The 17,216-nt window shown below is 42.5% G+C and overlaps 1 protein-coding gene across 5 annotated transcripts in view; it reads left to right on the plus strand.

Annotated features, from left to right (window-relative positions):
* LOC115205099 (follistatin-related protein 5) overlaps positions 1-17,216 on the plus strand; it is a 156,717-nt gene that overhangs the window by 125,108 nt on the left and 14,393 nt on the right. For all 5 annotated transcript variants that reach the window (XM_029770730.1, XM_029770732.1, XM_029770733.1 and 2 more), the window contains 5 exons: positions 3,543-3,704; positions 4,828-4,962; positions 12,134-12,160; positions 12,506-12,624; positions 15,464-15,613. In XM_029770730.1, the coding sequence (XP_029626590.1) occupies positions 3,543-3,704; positions 4,828-4,962; positions 12,134-12,160; positions 12,506-12,624; positions 15,464-15,613 (593 nt within the window). The remainder of the gene's footprint in view (positions 1-3,542; positions 3,705-4,827; positions 4,963-12,133; positions 12,161-12,505; positions 12,625-15,463; positions 15,614-17,216) is intronic.

Below are 17,216 nucleotides of genomic sequence, written 5' to 3' on the forward strand. Positions count from 1 at the left end.
AAATGCATTTAATTATGGTCAAATGCTTATTTATTTTATTGTACCTTTATTTAACTAGGCAAGTCAGTTAAGAACAAATTCTTATTTTTATGATCATAGCTGCTTGAGTAATGGAAAACAACTGATTACAGCCAGATGACTCAAGAAAAGCTCCTCTCGACAGGCTTTCCATATGTTATTACATGCATATTACATTGATCACTATTACAGGATTTTTAGACAAGTTAATCAGCACTGAGCAATTGCGGTGACAATTTGTGAAAAAAGCCACATGAGCATTATGCTTGTGCCTGGGGATGTTCATGTTCTATCTTGGTGTATGTGTCTGTATTCACGTAAATCGTATCTCTCGATTTGATAAAGTATGTCTTTCACAGTCTTGGTCCTCATTGGCTGTAGGGATGTGGGGCGTCCGTGTATGGTTCCCTCTCTCTGATGTTTGGAAACCCTCCATGGGTGGCCCAGAGCTAGCTGTGAGAACAGGCAGGAAGAAAGACTAATCACTAGGCAGAGAAAAAGTGTTTTCCATGGTGGGGGGGCCAGAACACTCCGACAGCCCCTATAATGGGGCTTGCCTTGGTCGTGATGCTTGAGATGAAACACAGAGGGCAGGGGACTCACAGGGGCTACTAGTCAATTTGGTGAAAAGTTGAAAGTCTGAAACCACCCTTGAGTGTGCTGGCAAGGCTGTCTCCTGAAGGGCTATGTGTGTGGGCGAGGGCGTGTGTGTGCCTGTGTGTGTGTGTGTGTGTGTGTGTGCGTGCGTGCGTGCGTGCGTGTGTGCGTGCGTGTGATACACACACTTCCATTTGCCACCAGTGCTGACGGGAGACTTGCTGTGTGATTGACGGCAGGCTGGGGAGTTTTATGATGGAGCTGTCAACCCTGCTGTGTCCTATACTCGTATCACTATGTCTCTTGTCACTCCTAGGAAGACATCAGGCTACAACACGTCTCCAACTCTGTCTGAATCTAGTTTTGAGTGTGAAAACCACTATGACTATATTTCACTTTGTGCCTGTCCGGAGCTAAAGGAAATGGTGATTCGAACATAAACAAGAAGTGTTTTTACAAATGCATGCACAGCGGAAGATTGAGGCATTTTGGGAGGGAGGGAGCACCAAGCCACTTACATGAAAAATAAGAAGTGTTTAGAGAAATATTTTTTTTCTAGGTTAATAAGACCTTAGGGTCTCTTATATACAATGAGTGCTGACTGTAGTATATTAATTAGAAGTGGAACAGTGGAGTCTAAAGGCCGCCACTGTGTAAAGACGGCATGACCTCCAAAATTGTCTCCTAATCAAATCAGGTCTAACGTTATTTGCCACATGCGCCGAATACAACAAGTGTAGACTTTACCGTGAAATGCTTACTTACAAGACCTTAACCAACAGTGCAGTTCAAGAAGAAGAAAATATTTACCAAGTAAGCTAAAATAAAAAGTAATAATAAAAAGTAACATAATAAGAATAACAATAACGAGACCCATGACAAATCTTTTCAGTCTCCTGAGGGGGGAAAATTGTTTTGTCGTGCCCTCTTCACGACTGTCTTGGTATGTTTGGACCATGATAGTTCGTTGGTGATGTGGACACCAAGGAACTTGAAACTCTCGACCCGCTCCACTACAGCCCCGTCAATGTGAGTGGGGGCCTGTTCGGCCCGCCTTTTCCTGAAATGGTATCGATGTAACCGGTGGGAATCCGCTACATTAAACCATCGTCTTTATGATGCTTGACATAAAGAGTCAAACAACATTTTAAACTATACATTTAATGGATTTTAGTGGTGTTATTTCTGTCAGCTGGCTACCTTTATCTAACACCTGCTATGGCTCGTTCCGGTTGGTATGTTTGGCATTGCTGGGTGGCATACCTTCAAGCTGAGGCATGTTGTAGGGCAGCAGGTTCTAGGAACCAGAATGTTACTGGGAGCAGATGGCCATGGCACCAAATCACTCTCTAGTCTCACACTCAGCTGGCTGGCCAAAGGCTTCCTCTCCCTAGTCAAGCCCACAGGAAATAGTCTCTGTGGCATCCTCTTCTCTCTCCTATGCCAGCCTACCAGGGTAGCAAGGTAGCAATCTTTTCTGAAGCCTTGACGTTACTGCTCTTTGTAAGTCTATTTTAATCCTTAAGAGTCTATTGATGCGCCTGTACATCAATCTAAGTAACATAATAAAAACATCCCCATCAAAAACGGTCAGTTTAAGCATCCTCCTATGGCGGCCTTCCACATCTGCGGTGGAAGGTGGTCAAGCTACAGCGGTGTTTGTCAGACCATGAGACATCCCCCAAAAAATGATTCTCACGAAAACGTCTGTAAAGTCCGAACGGTTTGGCCTGCAAACAGCCACTGTATGATTTCTTTTTTTACTGTTTTGAATATTATTATTTAACTTTTTGATTCCTAAAGGGGTCCTAAAATTCTAAATCAAATCGCTAAATGATCCATGGTATGACCATCTTAAAACAATTCCATATGTTAGCTTAGGCTTTTAGAGGTTAAATGGTATTACTGGTATTGTTTTTACCTCTATTTTAAAGTGGGTAAATAAGCCATAGATTTGGGGCACATTTGCTGTGACCCAAATGTCAATGACAGGATAGCATGTTGGAGTGGTCTAATGTTCCCAATTTACCTCTATCAGGACATTACTCTTAAATTCAACAGGGAAAGTGAAGTACAGAGAAACATACGGTCACAAACTGCCATATTGCCTTTGTTTACAAGGATTCCTCCACATAAAATTACAACAATATTGGAGGTGCACTAAATGAGTCAATAGTGCATTGACACACATTGATTAAATTCAACCTTGTAACAAATTTTTCAATAATGAAAATAATTTTTCAGCTCTCTTGGACCTTTGTCATAATACTATCAGGCTTAGAATGTGCTGTCCTTTCTAAGGATTATTCAAATATATTATTTCGATTTTGTACTAAGAAATATGTTAACAAGTTATAGGCACCCTGCATAAGAACTATGTCATACTTTCATAAGCAATGCATAACAATTACTCTTGTCAAAAACTGCAGGTTGACCTGTGGAATTCTGTGTCTATTGCTTATAAATGCCTGAACATTCGGCATAGTGCATTGCTTATAAATCTCTTATATAGAACACATCTTAAGTAAAGTTGTTAGACAAAAGTCGTGTCTCTTCCTGCAGCTCCTTTCCCCCTCCTCCCCTTGCCTGACAAAAGATTGGCCAAAATCAATGGTCGCCCAACAAAATCAATGGCCAGCCCCACCGAGGTTCTCTCCCTTATTTATCAAGCTGATTTGTTTGGCTTGCACGGATCTCGCCGAGCACACCAATGTTTCTAATGGCGTTCAGCATATGCTGGAAATGCACTTGATCCTATTGATAGTATGTTAATGCAGAGGTGAGAAGTTAAATGGACTTGGCAGGCACTCTAAAAGAAAACTTCTTATCCAATAAGGCTGCCTCGTTCCTCAAAAGCCCCGTAATTTTCAACAAAGTGTGTGGGCCTACATTAATCTTTTCTTCTCTTCCTTCTTCCCACAATGCAGTTCCTCCCGTCATCCGCGTCTACCCAGAGAGCCAGGCCCGGGAGCCAGGGGTGACGGCCAGTCTCCGGTGCCATGCTGAGGGTATCCCCAACCCACAGCTGGCATGGCTGAAGAATGGCATGGACATCGCTACCAAGCTGTCCAAACAGCTCACCCTGCAAGGTGGGTTCCATCTAGTCGCAGGTGGGGAATAGGGTTAGAAATTGGATCAAGCAACGCTGGCATACATCTGGGTCATGTTCAATAAGGTATACCGAATCAAAACAATTTGTAAACAAAATGGAAAATATGTGTTCATATTGGAGAAGTTAAGCTAGTACCTCCCAGTTTCACTCCATTTCAAAATGTTTTATTCTAGTGTCAAAATTGTCTACATAGTGGAAATTGGGTAATTTTGGTTATAAAGTCAGTCTCGTCTAAAACGGAGTTTGGAACATCTGTGCGTCACAAGGGGTAAATGAAGGTTGTATTTTGATTTGACAATGTCCATTTGCCCACTAACATGGGTTGAACAGCTGCGGTGATTGCGCTCTATCCAATAGCATAGACAGTGAGAGAGGGCTGCCCAGCAGCTCCGACTTTTTTTACATAGGACGTCACGCATTTCCTTACTTGAGAATTACTGCACCAAACACCTTAGATGTAAAATTGCACAACTAAAAGATCCTCAGCAAAAACGTCAACATTTATTGCACATTTCTTGAGTTATCTTAGATTAATTCTGGTGATTTGAAGGAAGTGAAACAGGCTTCCGCGTCTACAGTGTCTCATGGGGGACAAACATGGAATCGGTCAGGAAACACTCCTCCGAGGCTGAAATCTCGTTTTTCTTATGAGCAACAGAAAAACACACGTGCCAATCGGCGTGTTCAGTGGCTCTTCTTAGTGCTTTTGGTGTGACACCAAAATCATTCCCCAGATGGGGAGACACCCTACCGTCAGCGACAACTAGATCAACGCAGTACACAATGACTCCCACTACATGCCGCAACTTTGCAAGGTCTCCCATTTTGACTTCTTCCAATCCTGTTAAGACCCCTCACTCTCCCGTCTCCTATCCTATTAGTCTCAGTTATGTAATGGGGTGACTTTGATCAAAATTGGCAAACATCTCTTAAGTGTCACTGGCAACACACAAATGGTATTTTATCTGCATGTGCCACACTTACTGACAGTGTCTGCGTGCATGTGTGTGCATACGTGCGTCCGTCCGTCTGTCTGTCTGCGTGCGTGTGTGTCTGAGCGCGTCTGTCTGTGTGCTCATGTTTTCTTTTGTGTCAACCAGCTAATGGAAGCGAGGTGCACATCAGCAACGTCCACTTCGAGGACACGGGGGCGTACACCTGTATCGCCAAAAACGATGCCGGGGTGGACGAGGACATCTCCTCCCTGTTTGTGGAGGATTCGGCGCGCAAGACCCGTATGTATAAGTCATGATGTCTCCTTTGCGTGTGTGTATCCTTCCCTGGGGATAATGGAGACACGCAGCTCAAAACATTCAATAATTCATCCAGTCACTTGTTAATAGTTTATAACAAATGTAATAATAGAACTTCAGCTAGAGAAATAATAGATAGCTACACACAATATTATTGTCTCCTATCTAGTGGTTTGGTTATGGGGGCTAAAGGTTGTCATTAGTAACAGGGTACCTATTCTAATACTATGTTAATAGCTGTTTTGTTAATGTTTATCTTAGATTCTTATTTAATTGAGGGAGATTTGCACTGATGGTCCCGTCATCAAAAGGCGTGTTAAATTAGTTCAGCTTTTTGAGGAAATGTTTGGGTGGCCCTAAGGGACGAAGTGTGATACAATTACGTGTTCAGAACAGACACAGTCCTATTCATCATGGGACTTTCCAAAATGTGAAAAAAAAGAGATCAATCCCTGATTAGCGAACCACGTTGTCGCTAATCCTCTTCTCTCCTAATAAGGAAGGCCAGACTCTAGTGGATTATGACACCCAGTGCCATCATTGAAAGGATGAAATTATGGCACTGGGTGGCATTTTATCTCCATGGCAATTTCCTAACGTCCACTAGGGGCAACGCGAGTGTCTATTACCATTTAGTAGGTGTGTTGGCTATGGGGTTTAGGATGGGCTTAAACTGCAAACTACGGCTTAGGGGATTGCGGGTTCAATCCCAGTGCTAGGCACTCTTTTTGTATTTTTTTGTTTTCCTGCTCAGAATGAATAGCTAAACTTAGGTTTCAGTTTCACTTTTGCACAGTTTGACTGGCAGCTAAAATAGGGCAAAAATATTCTGTAATTAAAACGGTAGCGCACTCTTTACTCTATAGACGGCCCCACGTGCCACGCCACGTCTCTGTTGCTGCAGTTACGGGGGAGGGATGGTGTTTTATTTGGAGCTTGTGTTGTAATAACAGCACGTCAAAAGCGAACGGAGCAACTCTAACTCTCAAGTCACTCACATGTCCCCTTCGATGATGCATCAGGTTTAGCTGCTGTCCCAGCGACAGTGACACACTCCACGTGCCGTCACACATCACAGGATCACTCAGAAGTCAGTCAGTTGCCTCCTTTGAAGATTTGAAGCCACCGAGTGTGATGAAACTGCTCAGGGGTTTGACACACACACACTGGTGGCCATTTTGGATCATCCCAAACCCAGAGAGCATAACTTACTCTTGGGTCAGAATTCAGTCAGTCTCCTCCTTTGAAGCTTTGAATTCACTGTGTATGATGAAACTGCTCAGGAGGTCTGCACACTTGCGACCATTTTGGATCCACAGCCCATAGTCAACATCAAAGAGATAGCAGCGTGGATGTTGAAATAGTCCACCACTACATTATAACCACCCAGCAGCACCCCAATGCATGTTTGACCTCGTCTGGTCTCCCCTTATTACCCCTGTGGGCTGTCTACTTATCCAGGTGCTCAGCTTGCTCTGCTAGACCACAATGCAGACTGCCTCGGGTTGCCTCTCTAGCCCTGAGGCTATGTTAGCTCTCTTAGTCAGTGTATAAGCTGAAGCTCCGCTGTGCACGACTGATGCATCCCACCACTCTCTCTCTTCTGCATCGAGAGAGAGAGAGAGAGGGAGAGAGAGAGAGAGAGAGAGAGAGACAGAGAGATCAACAACTGCAAGGTGATACACAGTAGGCAGTTGAGCACATTTTATGTTTTGTAATTAACCTAAATTCACTGTATTACAGCCATCACTGGAAAGTGATGTAGCCTTACAGTAGGGTATTGAACACCACTTTGTTTATGACGTATTGTAGCCTACTTTCTTATATCCATATATTAACATAGACTTGTTAAAGACACTTGTGATCAGCTGATGCATGTGATATATGGTCCATGTGAACTGCCCTTCATATAACCAGTGTAACTTGTGTCCCTGGGCTGGCTAGCTTTAACCTTAGCCAAGCTATTCCTAGACATCTCTTGTCTCCCTCTTCCCTCCCGCCGGCCCTCCCTTCCTCACCTCCCTCCATCCCTCCCTCCCATTGGATAACTGTCTGCTGTGCCTTAATGACCTCCCATTTTTACTGGGAACGATTCAACCCCTTTTGCAGCCGGAGCCGTGTGGGAACTTTCAACTCGATACTGTCGACCATCGTTTGCTAGAGCTCCTTCATATCATCCTTTATGTTTTTAGGTAGATGTCATGTCATACCACATGTCTTATATTTTACTTTCTCCTGTCCACTATTGTCACTGTGTGAGTTTTCACTCTTGCAAATGGCTCAGTAGGCTGCATGGTTCATACATCAGATATCTAGTACAAATAAATACAAGTATCTTGACTGTCGTATTCAACGTAGTGTCGATAGATTGCTGAAATAGTTACAGTAATAGTAAACAGTAGTGTGAGAAACATGATACTCGGAGCAAAGAATGAACCCCACTCAGTGGATTCACCTTGAGCTTGTTCAAGGTCAAAAACCTGCTTGTCGCCTCCGCGAGAGTCAATAGTTTTTCTTGAAGCTGTTGGTGCACTTCATCACCGTCAAAAAAGCGAGCAGACAATATTCAGAGTGCTCCTTAAGAGTCAACGCCAGGGGTTGTGGGTTTGATTCCCATGGGGGGACCACTACAGAAAAAATTATGAAATTGTAGGCAATCACTACTGTAAGTCGCTCTGGATAAGAGTGTCTGCTAAATGACAAAAAAAATATAATAATAATTTGACCAGAACTGGTGCTAAACTGGCATGAATATCTGCCCTGCATTTAAAAATGGCCACCAATTATTTCTGGGGCGTGACGCAGGGGTGTTTGTTGACGTTAGTTTTGGTGTGCCTTGGCCAAAACATAGAGAGGGACATGTGCCTACAGCCTACGCATGTGAGTACTGTGTGTGTGTATCAATCTCTCCCTCAACGTCAGAAAGACAAAGGAGCGGATCCTGGACTACGGGAAACAAAAGGCAGAACACGCCCCCGTTCACATCGAAGGGGTTGTAGTGGAGTGGGTCTAGAGCTTCAAGTTCGTTGGTGTCCACACCACTAAAGACCTATCATGATCCAAACCCACCTCTTCCCCCTCAGGAGGCTGAAAATATTTGGCGTGGGCCCTCAGATCCTCAAAGAGTTCTACAGCTGCACCATCTTGACTGGCTGCATCACTGCTTGATATGGCAACTGCTTGGCATCCGACCTCAAGGCGCTACAGAGGGTAGTGCGTACGGCCCAGTACATCACTGGGGCCGAGCTCCCTGCCATCCATGACTTCTATACCAGGTGGTGTCAGAGGAAGGCCCTAACAATGTACTCCAGTCAAGTCATAGACTGTTCTCTCTGCTACCACACGTCAAGCGGCACTGGAGCGCCAAGTTTGGGACCAAAAGGCTTCTGAACAGCTTCTATCCCCAATCCATAAGGCTTCTGAACAGTTAATTAAATGTCTACCCGGACTATTTGCATTGACCCCCTTTTTTTGCACTGACTCTCTTGCACTGGCTCTATGCACACTCACTGTACTCTACCCACACACTCACACTTACTACACTGACACTCCAAAACACACATACATACCCCACACACACACACACTCAGACTACATATGCTCACACACACGAAACACACACACACATGCATATTGACGCCACACACAAGCACACACACACAAACACATAGACACACTTTCAAACTTTTTCACACTCTTCACATATGCTTGTGTATAGCCTCGTTATTCTTATTGCATTGTGCTACTATTTCCTTTTTTTGTTAGCACATTTTTACAACTTTTTAACCCTGCATTGTTGGGAAAGGGATCGTAAGTAAGCATTTCACGATAAAGTCTACAGCCGTTGTATTCGGCGCATGTGACAGATACATGATTTTGATTCGGGGTGTTTAGGTGTGTGTGTGTGTGTGTGTGTGTGCGTTTGTGTGTGTGTGTGTGTCAATCGATGCCCATCACATTCGATCACATCATGCTTTCACACTGTGTTGGCCACGGTTCACAGTCCCTATGCAGAAACCTAAGCTGTGGTGCCAGCAACAGCAGTGTCATGGCCTGTCTGTCTGGCTGTGGGTCTGCAGGGGCTCCATTGTGAAGCGTTTGTAGGGCCTATGTATGGCACCCTTGAGCATGTGTCAAGCATGTACTGTATGGTGCATTGGGGTGTGCAGGCTTTTGTTGCAGCCAAGCACTAACACACCAAATTCAACAAATCCTTGAGATCTTAGTTGAATCAGGCCTTGTAGGGTATTGTGAATGGGAGAGCGACAAGCTTTTGTTACGGTCCAACACTACCTCAACAATTTCAACAAATTATCAAACCCTTGAATCAGTTGAATCAGCTTCATAGGACATTGCCAATGACTTGTGGTGTATTGTAAGGCCAGTGTGTGACATTATGACGACTCGGGGAAGTTTGTCGGAGACCTGCACTTTTCTCCCAGATGAAAATATACATCATATGATTAAAAAAGTATAGCGAGGCTATAATTCGAAAAGTAAAGTTTCCATCACTCGGAGTCTTAACAGCTTGCTGTCGGGAAAGTACTTATTTGAAACCATCTGAAACATTTATCCTGCTTTTTCTCCTGACGAGGTAAAATCACATGGGTAGCTCCACACTTCTGTCTCACCAATTACTTGCACTTTTGAATTTTTCAAGGATTTTCCCCTCCCAGGATTAAATCGTTGGATATTTTTTTCTTTTAAAAGATGATACACTATCCCCTCAGTAGTCAGTTCTCTCCATAGACTTCCACCTCCAATTATAGAATAGTCTTACACCTTTGAAGAATTCCATTTCGGCATTACCCGGTATAGTATGACTGGGTTGTTTTTCAATCCAGCTAAAGTTATCCTTCCAATAATGAATCGTCAGGATTAAGCTTTTAAAAACAACTGCAGCAAAAAATAAAAACCTGGTTGAACATTAATCCATTTACAGCGTTTCATAGCATTGGAACAGGAAGAATTTAAGTTGATGTACACTTAAGTCGATGGTGATACAGCATAGTTGAGGGTGGGCAAATATTGTCACATTCCATTTTGTTTGTGTGTGTGTCTCTGAACTGATTTGTCATCTTTGCCTGGACGATCACATTCTCTAAGCTCTTTGTATGGCATTTTATTAACTTGTATTTCAATCTTTCCATAACCTATCTATCCATTCATAACTGATGTATCATAGTCAGACCCTGAAACAGGAATGTTAATGAATCCAATTGAAATCTGTGTCATCATCATGTCAATAAAGCCAGGCAGTATTTGGACAAAGTTATTTATAACCAGCTATAATTAAAACATATCCTCTGTCTCAATTTTACTATGCTGCCAGGTCAATTTGCATAACAACTGACACACACAGCAGACACAACGTGCCAATGTTGCCAGGCGACTCAATCCCAAACACAGGCTGATAAATCCAATGAATCACGGTGGGAGAAGAATAAAGAGAGGAAGACACCCAGGGTGATTGTGTCGCGAAGCATATTTTAATTTGCATCTGCCGACCTAGCTAAGTTGGGGATGCCTTGCATCACCTCTTAATTCAGTCAGTAAGTCTGCTAGCTGCGATGTCAGGATGTTTCAATCCACAGGCACTGTGCCCAAATGTTGCAGCCGTGTGCCCTTGTAAGCAGAGCAAGTTTGTGTTGTAACCTTGCTGACGGGAAGGTGTTGTTATGTGGGGAATGTGGAGTCCCGACATAGTGAACCCCGCGCATAGCTGTTTTTTAATATGGATGACGAATATGATTTATGTGCCCCTTGTATGGTTTAGAACGAGCGCAATCTTTCTGCCCTGTGATGAATAGCATCATATTGATGCGTTATTGGAAAAGACTTGGGCACCAAGACCTCATCTCATAACCTTCCTCCTTCCTCCATTTTCCCCAGCAGTACCAATTTGGCGCTTTTTTGAACACCTGCAGAAACTGGAACAATTCAGTGTTCCCCTGCCACTCCCCTTTTTCTTTCCACGTTAATATTTCATCTACAGCAGTTCTCTGTGTAACTTTAACTCAGTTCTTTTAAATGAGATCAAAATGTATGCACGAGCGCAAGAGAGTGGGACTTGACAAAGCACCTTTGAAAGATTACGCTAACAGGTCTGTTTTGCCACTACCAAAGCAGTGGCACAACTGCTTTGGCAGTTATTTGTATTTATCTTTCTCTACTCTCTCCACACACGAGAAGAGAGGGTGAGAGAATGAGCAGCATCAGAAGAGGGAAAGATTAGAATTGGAACTGAATTGGGGCCCAAGATTGGTTTGCCAACAGCCAGGAAAATGGAAGATGGAATGGAAACAGGGGGTTGTGGGATGGATGAACGATAGGAGAAGGTCGTTGTGCATATACGGTGGGAAAATAAGGATAGTCAAACCAAAATGGGGCTGTTATTTGCATTTTGCTCCTGAATAGCAAATTTTACATTTTCCTGTGATAGGCCGATCTCATTCAGTATGCAGGCTCTGAGTGTTCATCTATTTTTGTGGCGAAATAAACACGTCTTTTTAAGAGGCATATCATTCTCATCATTCCAGGTCACGCATTAAAGTTGCTTGGTTGTTATGCAGCTCAAGTTTCCAATTCCATGTTATTATTTGTCTCAAAGTGAATTTACTGACAATTACCGCGTTTTTAGTTAGGAAAAACATGTAGCCCCTTTAATGACCTATGGAACTCATCTACGCTCGATATATGTGTAGACTTTTAATGATAACTATAGTAACAACTAATACATAAAACACGTACTTATTGACGGATAATTACCTGAGGCGTACATTTATTGTATTCAATATCTTTCATTGCATGTGGTACATGCTTTGGCGGTATAAAACACAGAGGGCTTTTTAGGTGGGCTAACAAAACAGTAACAAACAAATGCTTTTTGTTTGTATGTATTTACAATATACAATCTGGATTGTGTTTCACCCTCAAGTGTTTGGTATTCAATTATTCTAAAACATTATTCCATTATTCTATTTTATTCTAAAATTATTATATTGATTAGTTATTGCAATAAGTATCAAAGAGACGGTTTTCTTCAAAACATAAATTTTGTTTTGTCTAAATTGGTATGTGAATTCTTACACAGTCATAAGCATTAATTCCACACTAATGCACTCTGTCTTTCTTTTCTTGTCTTCCCCTTCAGTGGCAAACATTCTGTGGAGAGAGGAAGGTATGTTCGTATTTAAACCATTTGTTGACTATCATGTTATACAGTAGATTACTCTAACATGTTATAAAGTAGATTAAATGGTTTCGTTTGACACAATTTCAATGGACATGTCAAGCTGTCCTCATAAAGATACCGTACATTTGTTTCTATAAAGTCCGTTTCTAACGAACATCTAATAACTGGGTCCGTTTTCAGTTATGTTGAAGTAGCTAATTACCTACCTACTCAACTGTTACATTTTAACGGTGCTGTACATCGTGCTCCATGCCACTTAACATAGTAGTTTGTTTGTTAACCTTGTAATAAAACCTGTCTGACTTGTAACAAGGTTGCATTTCTCGCCAGGTCTTGGAATTGCCAATATGTTCTATGTGTTTTACGAGGATGGTATCAAAGTCATCCAGCCAGTGGCATGTGAGATCCAGAGACACATAAAGCCGAGTGAGAAACTACTGGGACTTCAGGTGAGACGTCTTCCACAAGAGAAACACGTCCAGTTCATGTAGCATTGTAGGGCTACTGCTAGCAGATTAGCTGTTAGCTAATTAGCATTATTAGCTTGAGGACCAACCACCTAGAAGTACGATTCCTTCAGGTGAAATGCCTTCTAACAGAAACACGTCCTCTTCGTGTAGCATGCTTGGTATAGAGGGCTAGCCTAACAAATTAGCTTTAGCTAGCTGTTAGCTAAACAGTGTTCATATAATTAGCTTAGGACCGACCACCTGCGTTGCTATTATCAACACTTTGATAATTATTTGTATATTTCACAATTGATCTTGCAAACCTGTCACAATCTTATATTCAGTGAAATGGTTGCGTCTCATAACAAAAGGGGAAGTTCATTGTTTCTCTTGTCGTCACTACTGTTTCTCATATATTTGATTAAGTGAAAGATCATGCACTTCTGGAGGGTTGTCAACTCCCAAAAGTCTCTCTCTCTCTCAAGTCAGGCTCCTCATTGAATTGCCGTTTGACATCGAAATGGTTCTCGCTCTCTGCTGCGTCTTCCCTTTTGAACCGGCGTATTATTCAAAGCCGGTCGCTGGTAGATGCCCCTCAGATTTACACGTGTACTCAAATGGGTGCATTCCTCCTTTCTCCTTTCATTCCTCCTTTCATCAAAGAGCCTATGTTTATTGGACAGCTGTTATGTGCGAAGGCGAGCCATGAATGCACAACGAGAGACGACATCTGCGTTAGGATATCAATAACGGGGAACTCTATGACAGCAGCACAAGCTCTGTCTACGAAGAATGTTGTGTGAGCATGTGTGTGGCGTGTCTGTGGCTGTTGGTTTGTGTGTGGGTTACTACTGGACAGAGAGGATGACTTTCCGAGGGAGGCGAAGATTTTGCCAATGCATCAAGCCCATTCTGGAAATGGCGCTCACATCTCACATTCTTGATTGATCATTCATGGTAATGACCCAATAATGAATTACTCTTAAGTGTTATGTGGGCGTCTTACTGTGACACACATGCCAGCTGAAGAAGCGATGCTGTTCGAAATTCAGTGGCGAGGCAGATACATATCCTGAGGCAGGAAGCAAGGGGGGCTAAAGAATAGGGATGTTTAGGTTGAAGGATTGTGTTTGTCGTGTCCAAGGCTAAGAACTAGTCTTGCTCGTACCACAAAATCAAATATGATCTTGGTATGTTACAGAGCCCAAATTGTTCTCACCCGACAACCTTTACAGCATGTTTTCTATACTTCTAAAGCTTTCCATTCAATCCAAGGACAATGTTGGTAGAAAATAGCAAGAGTTTTTCTTCTGCCTACCTGCCTAGGGTTTCGCACATGCTCAGTTGCGACATACTGCAGTGTTGTCTACAGGAGGGTAGAGGTAGAGTCTCTGAGGTATTCAGTCTCCAGATGGCTTCTGCTTTGATAAAGTGGCAGAAATTAAAAATATGATTACATCCCACAGTTTTAGTAGTTTCCTTCACAAACACATCCATGAAAATGGAACTTTGTTTATCTTGTTGTCTGCCAATTCTGTGATTTAAATTAAAAGGTCTAACAGCTACAGTTGCCATGTGATGACACAAACATGAGCACCCACATGAACAGAAGCCTTGAATTAAGACCTATGTGTAGTATTGGCATGATACATTGGCAAATCAACAGTAGATTATCTTCGCCTCCCTCTGAAAGTCATCCTCTCTGTCCAGTGGTACGCACACACAAATCAACAGCCACAGACACGCCACACACATGCACACACACACACAAAATCCGTCATTCACAGTCTCCACTGGATGTCAGAGTTAAGGTTTCACACCTCTTTCCCGAGAGTATTGGGCCCGCGGCGGTGTGGCGATGTGTGACATCTGTCAGAAAACCCCCCTCTGTGACAGTAGGGCGCGAGTGAGTTCATCCTCCTAAGGCCATGGCTCAAACTAGGCCATGAGGCCTCAAACAAATCTTCCCTTAGTCCAGACCAGAGAACAGACGCTGGGCTGAGCCAGGCTCACAGGCCACGGGAGGGGCCAGGGAGCGGAGAAAGGGACATAGCAGGGGATAGAAGGACAGAGCATACTATGGTATATATACTATGGTATTCACTGTAGTGTTTTTGCAGACTTTATTGTAGTATTCACTCTAGTATTTTTGAGCACTATTGTAGTATTTACTATAGTATACTGTAGTTTTTATAGTTTATAATAGTATAAATACTGTAGTAAAAGAAAAGTGTAGTATATACTGAAGTAATTCATGTAGGGTTTTTGCGGACTGTAGTATAGTGTAGTATTTACTCTAGTATCTTTGCGGATATTACTGTAGTATTTTCTATAGGGTTTTTGTTTTATTATCTTGTATATAGAAGTAGAGGCTTTCTCCTTCAGGAAACCTACTGGAGAAATATTAAAAGACCATTTACTATAGTATTGTAGAGTATACTACAAAATGCTATAGTAAGTACTACACATGATCGAGGGATACTGCAGTGTGTAGTATAGCATTCTACAGTATACTACAGTTGACTATAGAATTCTATAGTAAGTACTGTAGTATTCTATAGTGAAGTAGTATTTTTTCATGTGGGCAGGATGCCAATGTTAGCCAGGATTGCACACGGGCAATAGGGAGATGTGTGTGTGTGTGTGTGTGTGTGTGTGTGTGTGTGTGTGTGTGTGTGTGTGTGTGTGTGTGTGTGTGTGTGTGTGTGTGTGTAGCTGATAAGGGAATGACTCGAAGACAACACAGGGGAAGAAAGGAGATAGAGATAATTTGTTTTTTAATGTGTCATTTTGATAAATGTTTCACAATACATGTATTAACTGTGTGTTTTATTTTCAGGCTGAGGTGTGCCCCATGTCAGTGGGGGAGGTCAAGCAGAAGTGTGTGTGGTCATCAGCGGTAAACGTGAAGGACAAGTTTATTTATGTCACACAGCCAACCTTGGCCAGAGTGCTTGTGGTCGACATCACGTCTCAGAAGGTTGTCCAGGTAATTTCGGCCACAAAAATTGGATAATCAAGATCATCTTCCCATTTGGACAGGTCCTGCTGTGGGGTGTTATGAGTACCGGTATGCAGTAAACACAATAACGAACCACAAATATGGCATCCATATTAGGAAGACCCTTAGTTGTCATACGAAACAACACATGTCCAGCAATAGGCTACAGTACACAGCAATGGATGTAATGTTGTATTGTTTAAAATATATTGCTGTTCTGCCTTTTTCATATCTGCACTCATTCTCCTTCACTCAGTTAATATTGTATTTTTCCATTCGTAGAGGAAGCCTCGAGTCGGATGGACCTGGAATATTTGTTTCACATTTTCAATGAAATTTTGATCTACACTTTTTTGAATCTGGAACCATTCATAAAGCAAATGTTGTTTTTCCGAACATCATTAAACAAATTACGAAGTTGATGAGTCTGAGAGGCTGGCAATCATTTAGCACTCTAGCTATTCTGGCCAAGGGAAGGACACAGACTTTTTCACAAACCCTCAGTTGAGTCAGACTTCATTTAGATTCAAATGCACTGAACTTTAGGAACTCAATTATTTTCTGTGATAGAGATTTGGATTTTGTTGTTTTAATGTCTTTTCCATCAACCGACCTCTGCAAAGTCTTTGTACGGCATTTAAAAAAAACAGTGAAAGCTGGTCCCGTAGCTCAGATAGATACAGGTGATTGTATTACATACTTTACCTCCTTTCACAGCCAGTATATCAGCTTATCAGTGGTGTAGTGGAGGGTAAACGCACATAAATGTTGTTTACGCGCTTTTTTTATTGACACACGCAGAATAATTCCTTGAAAACGTAGGGAGAGTTACTTTATTCACCGTGAACGGCGATCAGTGTTTACCCACCTATTATTATTTTTTTTTATCACTGTTGACCATGACATCGCAAAAAAGAATGTCAGCCTGACATTATTGCAGTTTTGCCTGCTGGGAATGGTTAACCCCATGATGAACAAAAAGGCTCAGACGTTCTTACAGTAGGAGAGTACCTTGAGCAGAGCACGTTGTGTATGTGCCGGGTTAAAAAGGTTTGTGCGTCTCGGAGTAGAAGGACTCCGCAGGGGGGCCAGAAGGTGCCCAATTTCTGCTGCTGAAGGCTCCCTAGGGTCAAACCAGTAGTCAGGTTGTTGCGCTGGTGACGATCACAGGCTCGTTATTGGGTCACCTGGAGGTTTGGCTTCATTACTTTAGATGAGCTAACGTTAATTAGCCACCTGATCCTCGCTCAGCTCTACCAAGGAAAGGAGAAGGGGGGGGGGGTCATTTGGGTGTCTCAGTTTATTTACCCATCTTCTCTTTTCGCTTTCAAAATGGAGTTGTACTTTATATTGACTGGCTAGGTGTAGCTTTAATGAGTGTGATGAGAAATGTCCTGCCACTATATTGTGTGGATCATCCATCAACTTTATAATTTTGTATGAATTTAAATAGAACATCAGCGTACTGGATTGATTCTGTCTAATTCATAGCATATCCACTATCACAGACACAGATTAGGTACAGTACATGTGAATATGGATGGAATAATACTGTCAAGTCCTCGAGAGGCAGAAGTTGCCGGAGAAGAAC

The sequence above is a fragment of the Salmo trutta genome, chromosome 13 (genome assembly GCF_901001165.1).
Source record: "Salmo trutta chromosome 13, fSalTru1.1, whole genome shotgun sequence".
In the NCBI taxonomy this organism is placed as follows: domain Eukaryota; kingdom Metazoa; phylum Chordata; class Actinopteri; order Salmoniformes; family Salmonidae; genus Salmo; species Salmo trutta.